At 38.6% G+C, this 19,326-nt stretch overlaps 1 protein-coding gene across 1 annotated transcript; it reads right to left on the reverse strand.

Moving 5' to 3' along the window:
• Window positions 1-1,219: 1,219 nt before the first annotated feature.
• Window positions 1,220-14,816, reverse strand: NSUN7 (NOP2/Sun domain family, member 7; the record flags this gene model as incomplete). The annotated part of the gene is made up of 10 exons (XM_010134038.1): window positions 14,504-14,816; window positions 14,092-14,150; window positions 12,418-12,548; window positions 10,694-10,846; window positions 9,172-9,355; window positions 7,432-7,642; window positions 6,635-6,778; window positions 5,795-5,896; window positions 5,137-5,251; window positions 1,220-1,337 (listed from the first exon to the last, which is right to left on the reverse strand). Coding segments are annotated over exons 1-10 (1,530 nt in total), but the record flags the coding sequence as incomplete, so codon positions are not given.
• Window positions 14,817-19,326: the final 4,510 nt, after the last annotated feature.

The raw sequence follows: 19,326 nt of genomic DNA on the forward strand, positions 1-19,326 counted from the left end.
CCTCCGTTGACCTGCTGGTCACACTTACTTTGATGCAGCCAATGATATGGTTAGCTTTCTGGGCTGTGAGTCAGGTCAACATCCAAGTGTGTACAGAGAAGCAATGGGGAAGAAGCAATTTACAACTAGCCAAGAATGTTTCTGTAAAGCGGAAATTTCAGTTTAAATTGTAAGTACGTGTTTTCTGCCTTGCAGAAAATGTTCATTTCCAGAATCACCTAAAAATTTTCTACAGGAGCAATTGCTTCTGTGCATTAGAATTTTACTAAAAATTATTTAAATCAACTACTTGAAACAAAAGTGTTTATTTCTGTGGAGGGAGACAACATGGTAGACAGATGTACACAGCATGATTAACTAAAACTTACTACCTCAGGGAGTCAGGTTAAAATATTTTACATTGAAAAGAAAGAGGCCGATAATAGATAACATGAATGGCTTTCATGTGTGATTCTCATAATAAAATCTTCTAATTTCCCCCAAGACACAAGACTCTTTCTAGCACTGTAATTGCAGTATGACAGGAAGTGGTACAAGCAACCAAATCTTGTATCTTTAATTTTCATTCTACTTAATCTAGTTAGCTCCCCCTCTTCCTCTTCTAGTGAAAAAAAGTCCTACATTTCTCAGACACAGAGGAAAGTGTTGGTGCTCAGAGATGCAAACTAGCCCTTCAAGACCTTTCCTCAGGAATCCTGGGAAGACTCTTCCATTTACTCAGCAAAAGCCACCTGCCTTTCAAGCCAGATTTGCATATGCCTTAGTTTTGGAAGGAAACATATACATACCTAATTTATTCAAACTATAACGAAATCTTAATCCCTACAGGTGACACTATCTGCTTGGATATTGGAAAGACATAACAAATAACTTCCTAGGCACCATTTATCATGAGTCTTAATGAAGCTATGTATTTCATTCCAAGCAGTGACAGCAACAACGTATTTCCTCTAGATAGTCCTAGCACTGACTCAGATGGAAGAGACTGCTCTCATCGTGAACTCCTCCAGAAGGAAAGGCACATGTTGGAAAGCTGTGCTCAGCAGAAAACTCTAAAAGTGGCACATTTTGACTGCTCACCTATTCTTTGTTCTTAACACAACTACAGAACAGCCAGGAATTTTTTTAAATGTTCCATCTCATATATTCTTTTGTGGAAAATGGCAACAACATTCTTTTTCAGTGAAGCATTTTTAAAATGTTAATTTTCTTAGCTTACCTCTCTTTCTAGAATAGCTACAAAACAGCCACTGGAAATTTCTGATGGCTCCATTTTGAAAAAATTTTCAGTGGAAGCCTTTGAATCGGAGCATGTAGAAAAAACAGGAGGAATAAGCCTGTAAAAAATAACCAGAAAATAATATTTAAGGATATAAAAGAAAATGTACAAGGATATATTAAAAATATTTTCCAAAGTAAATCTTTCAAGTCTTGTACAGCTGTATCTTCATTTTTAAGAACTTTTTTGCAATTCAAGAAAGACATGAGTATTCGTCTTTTTAGAATTAATTGATTTTCCCCACAATTCCCATTTATTTTTTCCCAATAATTTAGTGTATTAACCACCAGATACTAAGTATGTATGGACATAAGTAACAACTATGTTCCTTCTTAGATATGCAGTTTCTGGACTATCAAGTTGTCTGTGAAGTAGGAGAACGCTCTGAAAACACTAGGCAGTGCACAGAAGTTGCAGTGGTGATGACTTAAGAGTTCTTGAGAATACACTCATAATAAATAATTATCTATGCAAGGTTAAAAAATTTTGCATATTTAAGTAATGAGAGTTCTGAGGGGTTCTTTCCAAATTTACAGTTTTGCAATGCATCAGTGGAGGAGGAGGAACTAGCCTTTTCTTGTGTTCTCCCTGTATTCCAGTAATCCCTAGCTGTATAAAGAGGCCTCAAGGGCTGGGCTCATAAGACTGCTGAACTACTACTCAGCTGTGTCAGTACAGAAAAACGCTTTCAAAATGTCCTTATGCAATTATTACCCCCTTCTCTTCGCATTACTGAGGGCTGTAAGATACAGCCCCTCTTCAGTGCTCCATTGATCCTCTTAAGACAGAGCTTTATTCAGAGATGGTTATGGAGAAACACGTTCAATATTTGTAAACAATACCCTGATTTGGCTGGCCAGTCCATTCCTAGTAGGAAGTCTGCAAAACTATTTGTTCCGAAGTTTTCACTATAATCTGGATTTCTGGTACGTCCCTCAGAACCTGGTAATACAGACTACAATGCTCACATCCTCCTTGCATTACTGAATAAAAAAATCTATGTCCCATGGCACATACGAAATGTTTGCTTTTAGATCTGGCCATTCAATGCAAAAAAGTGTAATCTTTATTTTGATATATACAGACTGCTGTTACCAGGAGTCCCTTTAATGGGTGGTCTGACCCTGAAAGTTGATGCAGAAATTCATTCAAAGGCCAAAGGGAAATGCATGATGGTTTAGCATCTCCTCTATACACCCCCATTCACAATGTCTACCCTTAAGAAAGGTAAACTCTTATATCCTTAAGCTCAGCTTAGACAGCAGGTACGTGTTTGAAATCGCCTTTACAATTTCACAGCCAGCTCTATGTCCCCAGAGTCAAGCACACCCTTATTTTGGTTCAGCGCTGCTCCAGCACTGCAGAGTAATTCCAAAAGAATACAATACACATAAGCACAACTGGTGTAAGAGTTTCTTGGAAGTCCTCAGTGTTCTTGGAAAAGGAAATTAATATTAAGTAGATCTGTGACAATCACGCAGGTTGATTTATTAGTGTAACTTGTCTCTCAAAGACATTACTGCCAACACAGGCTGGTAATTCTGCAACAGTTTTTCATTCTATCCTGCATTCTTTTAATCAAGTGTGTTACCTAATTAATTCTAAGGAAAGTGTACAAAGAACTGTCATAAGTAGAACACGTATCTTAAATGGCTCGATTCATCTTACAACATGTGTTATCACACACTGCATTTTATTTATGGTGTCCTACTATTGCTCTTATTATGCTGATTACCAGCAGCTTTATTGTAGCAAGAACTAATTCTGGAATTGTCATTTATGAAGTTGTCAGTCTTCAGACACAAATTTTCTCAGGTCTGCAAAAATCCTAATGTAATTTTATTCTACCTTTCTTACCATCTGAGATTGCCTTGTATTTGAAAGTAAAAGTGTCATGTGGTGGTATGACAAGTTTCATGATGTTTCTGCAGAACACTGAACAGATTTTGTTTTGGCTTTGGGGGAGGGTGTGTGTTTAAGACAAGGGGGATTTTTTTTTTTCTGAAAATATAAATAAAGCCCTGGAAAAACTCAGGATTTAAGATATAAATTATGTTAAAGAGATAATTATTTTATGTATTATTTGTGTTAAAATAATTTAGAGACAATTATGTTCCAAGGTCCCCCCCATGCAGTAATAGCTGCATAGAGGTCAAGACATGACAGGCATCACAATTTCAAATCACAAAGGAAAATGGTTTACAGCAGAAGTCTATAAATGCTTTTGGACTAGCATAGCAACATTGGCAAGACGTACCCTAATTTAACTCCATTTAGCATAAAATTTAAAGCAGGCTGCTCTTTTCTATTGGTGATTTGCAAGAAAGATGCACTTTGTTGTGCTGTATCTTAAGATTACATGTAACATGCCTCTTTCTAAAATTCTTTGGACTGGCCACAGTTAACATTTGCCATTTTAATCAGGCAAAATTTAAATACACTGAATGATATGTTGAACCACTGTACCTTTCCTCACGACAGCCACATCATCAACATCATCTAAGATAATATAAAATCTAAGAATACAGTAGTACTCTCCTGGGCTTTTGCCAATATAAACTCTTTTAACCTCCATCCTGTAATCAATGTGCAAGCAAGTGCCAACTGTTTGCATTTATCTACTGTGACTGAGAGGAAAATCCAGAAAGTACCCATCAGTCTTTTAACAGTGCTTCGGCTGACAGGAGTGTCAGCTGACAGGTTTTAACTGCATATACAGTATGCAACACACAACCTTTTTTCATATATATTTGTGTTTGTTACTGTCCTGGTTTTGCTGGGACAGAATCACAGGCCTGCCGTGGTCTGCAGGCCATTAGCAGTTTTGAGTCCACCAGAGCAGCTGAGCTGAACTGGCTCACAGGGGTATCCCAGACCATAAACATCATGCTCAGTATAAAGGGGGAAGTTTGCTGAGGAGGGAGGTGGGCCCTTCTGATCCTGCTCTTCTTCCTTCTGGGGATTGCTCTCTCATTTGTTGTGACCACTGTACATTCACTGGCCTGACTACAGCTTTGTGTACTTTATATTGGCATTTGGTATTAGTTTGGCGGTTTTCTTTAGTCTGGGTTTGTTTTCACCCCTTGGGCTCATCCTGGGGATTGCTCTCTCATTTGTTGTGACCACTGTACATTCACTGGCCTGACTACAGCTTTGTGTACTTTATATTGGCATTTGGTATTAGTTTGGCGGTTTCATTAAGTCTGGTTTTGTTTCAACCCATGGGTCTCCTCTCCGTGTCCCAATCCCCCTTCTCAGCTGGGGAGCCGTCACTGGGTAATAGAGCAACTGCTGTAGTTCAGCCCCTATTAGTTTAGGATGTGGGCTAAATGAAGTCAGTTATGATTGCATGGGATGGTCTCTTACTGTAACCTATCCCCCAGAAGTCATTCATCTGAATACGGGGACAAGGCATCCTGCAACAGAGGTTCTTATTCTTCTATATTATTCTCACATTTTAAGACTTGGTTTCTTTTTCCTTTGAAACTGACCCTCCTAGGTGAGATGCTGATAGCATGCTAGCTAGTCTCCATTTTATCTTAAACTAGCTTCGTTCTCTGAGTACTGATAGGATGAAAGCAATAGCTCTATCAGAAGCTCACCACAATGTTATTTCCAACCAGTGATGCTTTTGTCCCAGTTCAGTTTCAGATGGGAACAAAAATATTAGATAAGTAAGTCGAGAGACTGCTACTTAGTACTCTCATAATATCAAAAGGAATGGAGTGATTTGCAGCAAAAAAAAAAACAACTTTAAATGTTAATCTAGTGCAAGACAGATCATTCTGTGGAATGGCTAAGAATTATGCTACAACTTATACTTAATTTTTCCATACATAAAACTACTCATTCCATACCTATATCGTTGTATGTTATTTCCTTCCACTCCAGATTCCAGTGCTTTTTTCACCACTAGTTCATTTTCTTCTGGGTAAATGGAACAAGTACAGTAAACAATAGCTTGTACTTTAACTACAAAACAAACAAACAACAATTTTTCTACTGTTCAGATTCTTCACACAGTGGTTTAGTAAAGACTGAAATCAGCATAAAAATTATGCTTGGATGTCATTTTTACCAATAAAATACATCTTCCTGCTAGAGACCAGTATTCAGTCTCTAGTGTTTTGTTAGTAATTAAAATCTTTTCAAATATTTGCAGATTTCAGCATAAATTCCAGGCTGCATCCAGTCTTTTCACACAGCTACCAAAGGAAGGGGGAAGAAAGTGGCAGCATGCAGCTGGAGTCAGACTACATTTACAACATTTCCAAAGCAGAGTATGACTAAGCCAGTTCTCTAAACAATGCTGAAGATCATTGTATTAATGGCTGGAGAATACTAGGACACAGATACACCTTTACACTTGAGGAGATCGTTATTTAGGGGCTTGGTTACACACTACTAACTAATAGAGCAATCAGTGTATTTTTTTAACTATACAGGAACTGGTGGCAGTACAATGAAATTGGTAGTACAGGCTGTTCCCCAGCATCCAGGAGATAACACACTTACATTTCATGGCATGCATCAGCTCATTAAGTTGCCTCTCAGCAAGAACACAGAGTTTATTCTCAGATACAGATCCTTGGAAAAGGTCTTTTAGCAATCCTGCATCTAAATGCAAAGTGTTGTAGATTTATTAATGCAATTTCTGTTAATGTCTTTAAATTCAGTTGTTTGCAGAAACTGCTTTGGTACAGACCTGATCATTACTAGTGTGGTGGGAAAGTAGGTTTTACAAATCACAATACTAAGGAATGCCTAAGAGAGTCTTCTTTTCTTCTTTACCTGTAATTACTACTGCCTCTTATTTGTTTCTATTTAATGAAAATTGTACAGTGAATAGACTTACACCATCAATCAATAAAGGAATGTAATCAAGGGGAAATGACATATCTCATTGGTCTTGGATAAATTTTCTACCTATAGTCTTTTTACTTTAAAAGAAAGGCTATATACACTCTGCTCCCCAGAAGAACTCTCAAATTCCATACCATGGACTAGAAATTGCCTTTATAAAACACTCTTAATCCTTCAGTGTCACCTAGAAGGATTTTGTTTCTTGCTGAGAATCCTAGCTAGGCCAAATATGTTCTTGCTCACTTTGTGTGGAAAAATCATCTGTGTAATTTAGTTATCCTCTTTTGTATTTCTGTAGTAGCCTGTATGTACATTACACATACAGAATTATGCAAGTTATTTACGTTTTATAGTAGTTAAAATAAAAATCTAAAAAGGAAGGATATTTTATAAAATGATGCAATTTATTGAAGCGGTTATGATGTCTAGAACACAAGACTTGAATACTATTTCTACCAGAAAGCACAAGCCAGCCATTGTAGCAAAAGTTACCTCCATGTTCATTTAAAATAAAGTCTATTGGATTGCCAACTCCCAGTCCAGAGCACTGCGGTAGCAGCAAAATAACTCTTGCCTTTCTAAGTCTTGGGTCTGTTGGTTCAATCTCAGTAAAGGCTTCATGTAATAACTGAATATCTGAAACAAAGGGAAAAACTCAACAGTTCTACATGCAAGCAAGCCTGTCTAATTTTAATGTGACAAAAGTGAAGAGCCCGTGGTGCTACACGGTATTCTGTAAGAGCTAGAGCCTGCTAGACCCAGATCCTCCAAAGTATGCCCCACTGATTTCAAACAGATTGAAGGAGCTTTGGCATCTTCCACTGAAAAGTCTGCTCATGGCGTTCCAGAGTCTTGCTGTATTCTGTTCGGATTGTGTCCTCTGGGTGAACCAGAGAAGAGCATGCACTTTGGATTAATGCTCTCAAAAACAGGTGAAAATTGGGCTGAAAGCAATAGCCAAGACACTAAATAAATGGACTGAAAAGTTCCCAGCTATGAGCTATACCAACCACTATGCAGTAATTACTTGTATGGAAAACTTCACCCTGACATTTCAGTAGCCTGCACCTATAACGGTTAATCTGCAGCCTTTGATTAACTTGATTGTGGCAGAAGAGTTGTTAGTTCACCTTGTGGCAAAAAGTATGTTGTTACTTACTGACAATCCTCGACTTGTAACTTACGTTACAAAGCCTCAGACAAGAGATCTCTGAATCCTGATACAAGTATGTCATATTAGCAGATATCACAAATACCTACGTATGCATACCAGCTGTTTTAACACATACTTTTACATCCCATGTGAGTGAACAAGTTCCTCAGTTCATCTGCTTTTGCTGAAGATTTTACACCACAGACAAAAATTGTGGACGTGCTGTGAACTGTCAGCGCTGACATATGGGCAGTGGTCACATGGGAACCTACGTGAGCCAGTATAATGTCATCATCTGTATTCAGCAGTGGCTGTGCAGCGTGTACAGCGAGGCTGCGAGACTTATCCTAGAAAATAATGATACAAAACTAAATATGACCAACTGATTTGGTTCCTATGAGAGCCAGCCTTCCTTTCCAAATTAGAAAAGTATGTCATTGTTTGCACAACGAACTAGAAAGAGGAGAGGAGAAAAAACTTACAGAATAATACGGAATTAAATAAAGTACAAAACCAAGCACCTTATTAAGTTAAACTCACTAAACTTAAATAATTCTAACTATTGCATAAAAAGCATAATATCTATAGGTGAAATGAAATGTTAAGTGCATATTATTCCCACAAGTGACAGCCAGTCCCAGAAAAGACAAACATGGGCTGTAATACTCCAAATTCATCCTCAAAGGCAGCTTAATGGGAAATGCAGAACTATTCACACAGCTCTTCATTCACACAGCACATTCACAATTATCAGAGCAATGAAGCCCTTACAGATCAAAACCTAAGGCAGATCTGGATGCAGGAAGCGTATTAACTGGAGTAAATGATCTCATACTACAGATGCTGAAGGGAGAGATACATATCAAACATTATCTCCATCAAATTACTTAAAAAGGCAAAGAGTGAAGGTACAGACCATGGGTACCAAGTTTTGAACCAAATCTGGCAAATATTGGTGTTAAGGGGGGCGGGGGCAGGAAGTGAACCTTTAAGTTAACATTGATGTCTGCGTATCTGCTTACACCATTGAATAGTATCCTACCCCACCCACACAGAGAGGGAGTTTTTGAGGGTTCCATTTCCTAACTTTGAATATTTTTAAGTAGTAATACTCAGAATTTGTTCTAGTGACCTATGGGTCATGTATTGGGTTTTTTCTGTAAGACTTCTATTCATAATATACACATTGAAATGAGATATTCAGCATTATTTTATAAGTTGCGTAATAGATTTCAGGCTAAAAATTGGAGAAAATGCTAAGCATCAAGTGAAAATGCTCTTTGAAATGTTTCTGCTAAGCACTCAAGAATCTTCAAACACTTGAGATAAGTTGTGATTATGTGTTGCTGCAGTGTTGCTCCGAATCACCACTCTACAACAAGAACCTCCAACCAGTCTTGCCTGAAGGGGCTAATGACTGCAAGTCAGGAAAAAGACCGGTGGAGATTTAGGAACCACACTACACAAAATACTAAGAAGCATTTTTTCATCACAAATATTCAGTTGAGGAGGAAAAGGTGTTACAGTATTAGCATATTATTATGTACTAACGGGGGGTAATGCATGTAGAGTTACATAGAGACTCTCCTCACATTTTCAGAAGTGAGGCTGCTTCTTTGACCATGTTTGAAGTTTATTTCAACAGTTTTAAGATTAAATTTAAGTCCTCTTCCTAATGTAATCTATCAGTTATAAGCATTAACATTTACATGCTAAATTTATTAAATGAATCAGTTTCTAACCTTCTGATTATTAAAACAGTCCAAAACCCTTTAAGAATATGTTGCTGCCTGACTGATTTAATAGGACAGTCACACAATAAGTGACCTTGTTCTAACGCAAAGCATCATTTTAGTTTGCAGGTGCATCAACTCACCTGCAGTAAGAGTTTGCCATCTGCAAAGAGATCTAAATTAAGGAGTTCTTCTTTAAGACAGGAAGGAAAAACCAATACATCATGGCAATGTTGGTCTACACAGTATGTATAACGGTCGAAGTCTGACACAGATTCAACTCTTGTGAATCCCTTCTTCTTCAAATCTCTGAAAACATCTTCAAGGCTGTTAACATTTAACTGACCGTTAAATATACAACAGTTACTTAAGAAATAGAGCTTGCGTTGTATGGATATTTGCCTTTTATTTTTTTAGTGTGTATATATATAAATGCATATATATAAAAAATGCAATACTGCCTAATACAGGAGGGGAATTCACTGTATTTTAGGCATTCTTTCTGGTTTGAAAGAATAAGTCAGAAATTAAGAAAGAGGTATGTTTTTCTAGAGGATGGTTCAAAGCATCAAAACATAAATGTCTGTGTGCTTAGGAGACACTGTAGGAAATCTACTACTGCAATAGTTTAGTTCTTTCAATTGCTTTCAATATAGCCCAGCTTGCCAATGAATTTAATAGCTGATAACCGAAATAATCCTAGTGCAAATGTAATGAAGGCATAAATGCTGAGGCTTGAAATTCAAGTATCATAAAGATTTAAAAGTCTATACATCAAGACTTGGTTGTTAAAATGCAGTTTCAGACAGTGCCATAAACTTACATGCTACGTGAAATGTAGGGTCTACACATCAGCTCTTAATTCAGTCTTATTTAAGGGTTGAAAAATCACAACCAGAGTAAGACACCTGCTCTATCTTGAAGAGCCTATAACCTAAGCACAGAACATTGGTCCAGGATAGGAGTATGAAAACAAAATTCTTGAAAACAAAATTCTTGAAAACAAAATTCTTGAAAACAAAATTCTTGAAAACAAAATTCTTGAAAACAAAATTCTTGAAAACAAAATTCTTGAAAACAAAATTCTTGAAAACAAAATTCTTGAAAACAAAATAAATGGATTACCTGTCTAATAAAATAGGTAAGAGGATAACCTGGTACGGTTCACCTATCAGTTAGTACAGAACTGGCCACACCCACGTTACATACATAGTAAATATAAGGATTTTTAGGTGTATTTTTATTTCGAGTTTACACTATCTTTGCAGAATAAACACCAGTATGAAGTATTGTATCTGTCTTCGCAGCCTTGGCCAATGTTACGGCTTACAGTAATAGACACACTTTTAAAGAAGTTTTTTACTCACATACAGTTTTTTCATATTTTATTTCCTCATCTATTTGGTGAAAGACCCACACAAGCAACAGAATAGTAAGAAAAACTGTTTCACAACTTTATTACAGTTAATGAATACCATTGCTGCAATATATAAACACTATAGACAAAGATAATGCAATGTCACTGATCTAAGCAGAACTTACTATAAGAAACTTAAATTACTGGTAATAATCTGGAAATTCTAAAACAAGTGTGTACTTATATATGTAGTTACACCACTTCATGTGTAAAAACGTCAATATGAGATGATTCTTTAAAGACCTTACCTGGTTTTAAATGTGTTTATCCAAACACATAAAGGTAAAGCAGAAGCCCTTTGTTCCTGCTTCCGTATGGTTTCTGGTAGAAGGTATTCAATTGAAGGAGCATCATATTTGATGCGACATCTTGCTAGGGCAGCTGCCAGTTTGGTCCTAAAACTACAGAAGCATAGTCACAAGTCTAGTAAGTTTTATAAATCTTTACATCACCTATTAGCATGCAACATTTCTATTACAATACTGTCTCACTCAGAAACCAAAACCAAATGTGGGGCCTCATTTTGCATACCATTACAGAAAGCGCACAGTTACAGGACATCTTCTACCCCAGACAAGGTGCAAGGTCGTAGCACTTAGCTGAGACTATCTTACTTAAATGCCCAAGGGACTGGAATTATAACAGAATACTCCCAAATATATCAGTTTTATTAGAAAGCTAAAAAAAAAAAATAAAAAATAAAATCACTTTTTAGAACTACCATCTGTGGAATACAATCATGGATTTTTTTCTGTGTGTTTAAAGATACAAATACATATATGTGCAGAATGAGCATTTGATGAAAGCTGACCTCTAAATACGTACAAGTATGATGGCCACCAAGAGTCAGTTTTATTACTATAATTCTTGTGCGAAACATCAGAGGAAATATTCCCAGTCTTTTCTTCCCACAAGCTTTATGCATGATCTTGATACGTGATACTTCAAAGCAAGTAAATACTGCTGGTGAGCTACTTCAGATATCAAGGTGTATTACTTACTGCCCTCCAGGAATACCTTGCTCTTATGGTACTCATTAACTTTTGGGGCTATTCTAAATCCAGCAGCAACAGAATTTTGTCCAATAAATTCTTGTTGAGTTCATCAACAGACTGAGAAAAGAAATACTTGAACACTACTTAAAATGTTTATTTTACATATCCTCTTTTTTTTTTTCCTAATTAATTAAAATAATATTTGACGACGTTCCATAATAGAAGTATTGCCAAGAAGGCCAACAGCATCCTGGCTTGCATCAGCAATAGTGTGACCAGCAGGAGCAGGGAAGTGATTGTCCTCCGGTACTCGGCACTGGTAAGGCCACACCTTGAATACTGTGTCCAGTTTTGGACCCCTCACTACAAGAAGGACATTGATGTGCTGGAGTATGTCCAGAGAAGGGCAATGAAGCTGGTGAAGGGTCTAGAGAACAAGTCTTCTAGAGAGTGGCTGAGGGACCTGGGGTTGTTTAGTCTGGAGTGGAGTTTACTTCAAGAAAGACGTTGAGGTGCTGGAGTGTGTCCAGAGAAGGGCAACAAAGCTGGCTGAAGGTTGAAAGGTCTAGAGCACAAGTGCTGTGAGGAGTGGCTGAGGGAACTGGGGTCGTTTAGCCTGGAGAAAAGGAGACTCGGGGGACATTATTGCTCTCTACACCTACCTGAAAGGAGGTTGTAGTGGGGTGGGGGTCAGTCTGTTCTCCCAAGTAACAAGTGATAGGATGAGAGGAAACAGCCTTAAGTTGCACTGGGGGGGGTTAGGTTGGATATTATGAAAAACTTCTTCCCTGAAAGGGTTGTGAAGCATTGGAGGGAAGTGGTGGAGTCACCCTGGAGGTATTTAAAGGACATGTAGATGTGGTGCTTAGGGACATGGTTTAGTGGTGGACTTGGCAGTGTTAGATTAACAGCTGCTGGATTCTAAAGGTGTTTTCCATCCATTCTGTGATTCTAAAAAAAGATCCTAGCTTGTATACCTGTATAGATAATGCTCTATCTTCCGAACTTCTGCTACAGGCTTCTCTTCTTCAAAAATCTCTCTTGCTTGAAACTTTCGGTCTTGTAAATCATAAAGCATCACAACAAGCAAGCTGGTTAATTCATCTGGCTGAAACAGAAAAACAACAGGATAGAAAAAGTGACACAGAACATCCCTCACTTCTGCAAAAAAGGTCTTCTTGCACTGTTTAACATCTTCATCAGCAACACGGACACTGGGATCGAGTGCACCCTCAGCAAGTTTGCCAACATGACCAAACGTGTGGTGCAGTTGGCAACACTGGAGGGAAGGGGTGCCATCCAGAGGCACCTGGTCAGGCCTGTGAGGTGGGCCCGTGCAAACCTCATGAAGTTCCACAGGCCAAGCGCAAGATCCTGCGCATGAATCAGGGCAATCCCCAGCAGGCATAGAGGCTGGGAAGAGAATGGATTGAGAGCAGCCCAGAGGAGGGCTTGAGGGTCTTGATGGATGAAAAACTTGAGTATAAGCCAGCAATGTGCACCTGCAGCCCAGAAAGCCAACCATATCCTGGGCTGCATCAAGAGAAGCGTGGCCAACAGTGAGAGGGAGGTGAGTCCCCTCTATTCCTCTAGGGCTCCCAACATAAGAAAGATATGGACCTGTTGGAGTAAGTCCAGAGGAGGGCCATGAAGATTATCATAGGGCTGGAGCACCTCCTCTAAGAGGACAGGCTGAGAGAGTTGGGGTTGTTCATTCTGGCGAAGACAAGGCTCCCGAGACACCTTATAGCAGCCTTCCAGTACTTAAAAGGGGGGCTACAAGAAAGATCAGGGAGTGTAGTGATAGGACAAGGGGTATTAGGAAGATACTAGGAAGAAATTCTTTACTGTGAGGGTGGTGAGGCATAGGAAAATGATGCCCGGAGATGCTGTGAAGGACCTTCCATCGAAGTGTTCAAGGCCAGGTTGGATGGGGCTTCGAGCAGCCTGGTCTAGTGGAAGGGTCCCTTCACACTGGCAGGGGGGCCACAAGTAGGTGATCTTTAAGGTTCCTTCCAACCCAGACCATCCTATGATATCAAACAGCAGTCTCCCATGTAAGAGGCATTAAAAATTAAATTGAAACGCTAATTCCTCATAGAGAGTTAGTAAAACACTGAATAATTTTTTTAAAACTCAAATACACAACTTAAAGTTATCTAGCTTATCAAAACAATGCTCCTCGGCCAGCTTTAGGTTTTCAGGACACCCAGAAAATGAAACATGGGTGCAATGCATTTGTCTGTTGCGGTTCATTCCATGCTTTACAACTCACAGGGACAGGAAGGGAACATGACATTTTTGCCCACTCACAACTAACACACCTGGGAAGGAAAGTACATGGACTGGATCAAGGACACCATCACTGAGTAAGTATTACACTGCAGTAACTATCATGGTTCACTCTCCTACCTTCTTTCTTCAACGGTTTGGATTCCCAGCAGTAATGGACACAACATGTCTAGTACCTTGGAGATTAATGCTTTAGACAACTATCCAAAAAGGACAGCAACATTTGAATCTCAGGCTACCATACAGTTAAAAACAACAAACGCCGCTGTGAAGAATGCCACAGAATTCTCAAAAAAATATTCTGATTTCATCAACTCAGAAAATACTAAATGTATTTCCTCACAAAAAAGTTCACTTACTATTAACTGGCATGGGTAAACACAACTATCTAACAATATTTCTTCAAGAAGATCTTGATCTGAAAAAAAAAAAAGACAATACTGACAAGTTACGCGATGAAATGTACAAAATTCTATGGAAGTAAAAAACCAAATCACTAAAGGAAAAGATGAAATTTTAAACATCACGAAAATTAAGGGCAAATTCAATCAAAAACAGCAACTCTAAGTAGGTATAATTCCTTTACATGAAAAATTAAGAGTTTAGATTTAGAGTTAAATTAAGAGTTAGATTTCACTAAATCTGACAACACTTAGAAATACTTAAGTATTTGAGGGATATGAGTACTCTAGTGGATCTGTCAGGCACAAACTAAACACTTTGTTTTTCCATAGTTTCTACTGGTAATTCTTGGAAAAGTTTTGTACTTACATTTTAGAGCACTGAAAGCCAGTTCGTAAGATGCACGCTGAGAGTACTCATCTTTAAAAGTCAGCATGGGAGAGACTGAGTCATCACCATACCGCACCAATGTCGTATCCTTAGGCTTTTCAGTATGAATGCCTTGAAAGATCTTGGCTGCGTTTATGTATACAGAGTCGTGATAGCCATTCTTCTCAATCAGAGTCATTGTTCTTTTTTCAACAGACCCATTTTCATCTGAAATTTTCATTTCACTCAAGTCTGAAGTATCATTTATAATATCTTCACGTAAAGACACCAAGTTACTTTTAGAAACTGGCATTTTTCCAGTTGCTGATGGTGTAAGTGCAAGTCACAATCCTGCTGCTCTGCAAAAACCAAAGTTTTTATTGAATTATGAAATTTTCTTTCACTAGAATATCCCTTTCCCTTCATTTTCAGGTTTTGAATAAAATTTATTTTCATTTTTAGGCTCTACATATATGCAAATACGTACATACGTACATCACCTATGCTTTTATATGTCTAGCGTCTCACATACAGTAGAGAAGTATTTATAATAGCTTTCTTACCTTATTTATTGTCAGTAATGCAGATACAAAGACTGGTTATCTGTTTCGAAGAGGGCAGTGCAGAGATCTGATTCTCTGTGTCTGATATGAATCATTATTACTGCAGACAGAACAGTATCTCTTACTAGGAATTTTCCCTTAATAAAAATACACTATAGAATTTCAAAGCAGCCATGACCTCTTCCAAGGAACCATCTTGAAAAGAACTGCAGTGAATTTCACATGCTTGTCCACTAAACTGCTAAACCTGGATAATAGAGATCACCTGAGTGTTAATGTATTTAATTTAAACATAATTTTAAATGCAGGAAATCCATTCTGACAGTCTTTGAACTTGAAGCCCATGTACATTCTTTAAAATTTCTATACACCTTACATAATCAGTAAAATAAAAATTACCTTCCCCAGAGGTGGAACAGAGCTTCAAAAAGAAAAAGAAAAAAGCCCCGGTGCTAGCTGAATCCAAAAATATGCTTAAGTTCCCCATAAAACCTACTTAAAAGTATATCCATCACAATGCTTGGATTTACCCTACTTGCTCTGGTTGCTATAACATGCATTTATGACAATGCTTGGAGGCTTAGAAGTCAGGTTAAATGTTCGTAAGAGGGCTAAGCGAAGACAAATTTAGTCACAAAGAATTTAAAAAAAAAACAAACTAGCCTTTCTGTCTGGGGTAGAATAATACAAGAGAACTATGAGGAATTGAGCAGCTTTAGCACAGGAAGCTAGGCATGGATCTGGTGCTAACAAATAGTTCTGGATATTTTAGGATTTACAGCACAGAATAGCAAAAAGTGTTCTTTTTACCATTCTAAAAATCAAAAACAGAAGGTGCTCCTCTGACCAAACTGAAACGATCTTCTCTTTTGCTGCATAATTTAAGTCAGAACAACCATTCTCAAGCTTTTTCCCTGTGCTCCCCCAGAGTGCTCAGGATAAATTACATACATTTTCTCCCCAGGTCAGTCATACTTAACTCGGCAACCTTTTTGCCTCTCCTCTTTCCTGCCCACATCACATGAAACATAGTGGCACAGAAGGATGGCGGCACCCGGGGTTGGAGGGAAATAAAGGAACATGAGCTGCTACTTCTTCAACAGGCGGCCATGAAATGCGCCATGCTAGGAGAGCATTTCCCTCTTTAAACTCCCTTTCCCAAACACTGGTAACACTCAGCCCATTCCTCCTGTTTCCAAGACTGGCACAACTCAGTGTCCACCCAGCCCAGCATACTCCAGACAACCAACCAGCATTGCTTCCTGAGCTCTGATGGCTCATATGGAGGAGGAGACATCTTGTTCTCCTTTCCCATCATTTCCTCCCTAAAGCTAAGAGCTGCTACTGCTGTAGAAGCAATTACTATCTCTTTAGAGAGGTCCTGGGCCTCAGACAAACAGCTGCTTCTGGTGGGAGTCAAGCACCAGCACCTTTACTGTTAGATGCAGCACTGGTGGATCCATGGAGCAAATGTAAATTTATTTTATGAAGCCACACTGAAACAGAACTAGTAGCACTACCAAAAGAAAGCACTGTTCATCACTAGAATAAAGTACCAGGTTATCTAAACCAAACTGAAACTCTTATGCTTAGAAAGGACAAAAAACCCTAAATGCTTTCAGATGTTTTACACTAATTTGACCAGAAGACACATGTATGACTTCACAGAAACAAGGACAGCATCTAACAGGGAGCTGGAGCTCACACACCTTCTCCAGCTGAATACAAAATACTTCCTTTTAGAATACATTGCAAGTGAACTCATGGTGGTGTCAGGACTTTCAAGACTTGTGGGATTCCCAGTTACTGTCATGACTTCTTTGCCAAAGCTGGTTTTGCTGACCTGCAAGACTCACTGCTACTAAGATGATTTAGATGATTTGATAAAATACACTGTCCCGAAAGACAGGTGTCATCTTAATAAAGACGAGATAACAGTGCTCTGCCCTGTGCAGATACACTGCATGGCTGCAATGCTGTAAATCACAGCTTGGATTACTGAACTCTGTGCCATGCAGAGAACACTAAACTTGATTAATGTGAAGCTCAGCTGGGAAGAACTAGAGAAGGGAGAAAATGCCCTGCCTCAGTCTATGGGAGAAATGAGCTGAGTCTCAAGCAGGTTACTTGGTTGAGGGGAAAAAAACCCTCAAGGTCCCACAGAGGCTATCATTCTCCTAAAAGAGAATGGCCTTCAAAGTTCAGAAAGACTTTTTTCCCTTGTTTAGTTCAGAAAATCTTAAACATGAATTTGTTGTGTTAGGGGGTTACTGAAGGGAAATGAATAAAGAATGTGAGGATAGAAAAAAGTAAAATCAAGGTTTATAATATTCCTGACTCCTACAAATGCTAAATCAATCTGATCTGGACCCAAATCAAGCATCTCTCTATACAGTCTTAGCACGCTGATCCATTGTTAAAAACACATACATACTGTCAGTGATTTGGCTCCTTAGAGCTACAACTGCCCTATCTAGGAAGCAGAAATTTGCTGTTGCAATACAGTTTCCAAGTTCTTGACAATGTATTTCTACACCGTTTTCCCTAAGCTTGATCAGATTTGCAAGCTACAGTAGTAATAGGGTATGCAGAAAAAGGGATCTTAAAGACACCCGTGACTAAAATTTAATGGACAGCTACTGGATATACTGGTCCAGCATACTGGACAGCTGTTGTCCATGACACCCAGAGCTTGTGTTGTAAAGAGCAACACCTATCCCAGGACAATACTGGATGTGAAAGCACAGAAAACAGAGGAGAATGTCTCTCCCCACTTCTGCTAACAAGTCATAATCCCCTGAAGTGATGACAGCTCTGTGTTAGCACAACAGTTCAACAAGCAATACCGGTAGCATCATAAGGCAGAGGGGGTGCTTCTTGTGGACACGGTGGGACGTCCAAATCTCTGTACTGAAAACACCTCTGTTATGGGTGCAGATAGACTCCTGTAACACAGGTTACTGTTAGCCAAGTACAAACAACAGCCATAAAGGTAAGACTGCAGGTTTGAAATAGTGTGGTGGGAACTAGAGAGGAGGCTGGGGAACTAAATTGGGTATTGTTTTACAGCCAGGTAAGAGGCCTGGAGGTGTTCACAACATTTTTTCCTATCGTTTTTCCAAAGACTGAACAGAGCTCTCAGCTGCTCTGGCAGGTTCTGTACTTGACGCATTCAACATGTCTAAGACTAAGCCCACAGGAAAGCCATTAGAAGAGTACCTGAAGAGAAAGTGGGTGAAACAGAATAAAGAGCTTATGTTCATGCTCTGAGGAAGCTCTTGGACAAGATATTTGAGGTAACCTCTTCCCACTCCCTAAACCATTTTTAATTATTGCTTCCCAATACCAGAGATATATTACCCTTTTAGCCAGTATGCTTGCCAATAGAATTGAAAAAAAAAAATTGGATTAATTTATTTGACTGTTCTCCAAGTGAATCTGTCCACAGACCGCACGGTTCTGCAATTATGAACTAACAGCACTGGCACACAGTATAAATCCACAAGAATGGCAAACCAAAACTACATTTCCAGTTTATATGTAACTTCACTTAAAGTGGAAGTTAACTAGTGTATCATAAAGAGCTTGAAGGATGGCTGCAGCTTTGACTTAGTGAATAGAATTACGACATTTATTTACTCCACAGCACAGTAAAGGATTTTCTCACTGGTTGAGGTCACTAAAAATTCCTCTGTTTACATACCAATACATGTAATTTTTCAATTTTTTAACTTACCACCTTTTTCATTCGCCTCTACCATTATACAGTTCAGGAAAAGCAATAAACAACTCTGCAGTGTTTGTGTTGTTTCAGGTACAGCAGGCAGCCTGGCCAGTACTAATTCACATTAACAGGAATTCACAAAAAGTGGGTCTGTGAGCATGGACATGGTTCCTCCTACACCAACAAACAGCAAATCCTTGCCAGCCATATACTGAAGGTTTTGTTTTACTAATTTTATGGGTATATGTGACTGCTTTCTAACATCCACTGTGACTGTTGATGGATCACAAAACTTCTACTTTCCCAAACTTCAGTTAACCAAGCAGGAGAGATTAGCTGAAAGTCAGGGAAGTCAGCCACAAATCCATCCCCCAACTCCACTTTATTTATAACAGAGAACAGTTCCACATCAACTCACAGTACAAACAGTCATACAGAACAGTCGTACTGGAAAAAAAAAAAAGATACTTATCTATATAAACATGCAGAAGTCTTCTTGAAACACGGGGCTGCTTAAAAAACAGCCAATCCCCTCC

The sequence above is a fragment of the Buceros rhinoceros genome, unplaced genomic scaffold, assembly GCF_000710305.1.
Source record: "Buceros rhinoceros silvestris isolate BGI_N320 unplaced genomic scaffold, ASM71030v1 scaffold5194, whole genome shotgun sequence".
Classification (NCBI taxonomy): Eukaryota; Metazoa; Chordata; class Aves; order Bucerotiformes; family Bucerotidae; genus Buceros; species Buceros rhinoceros.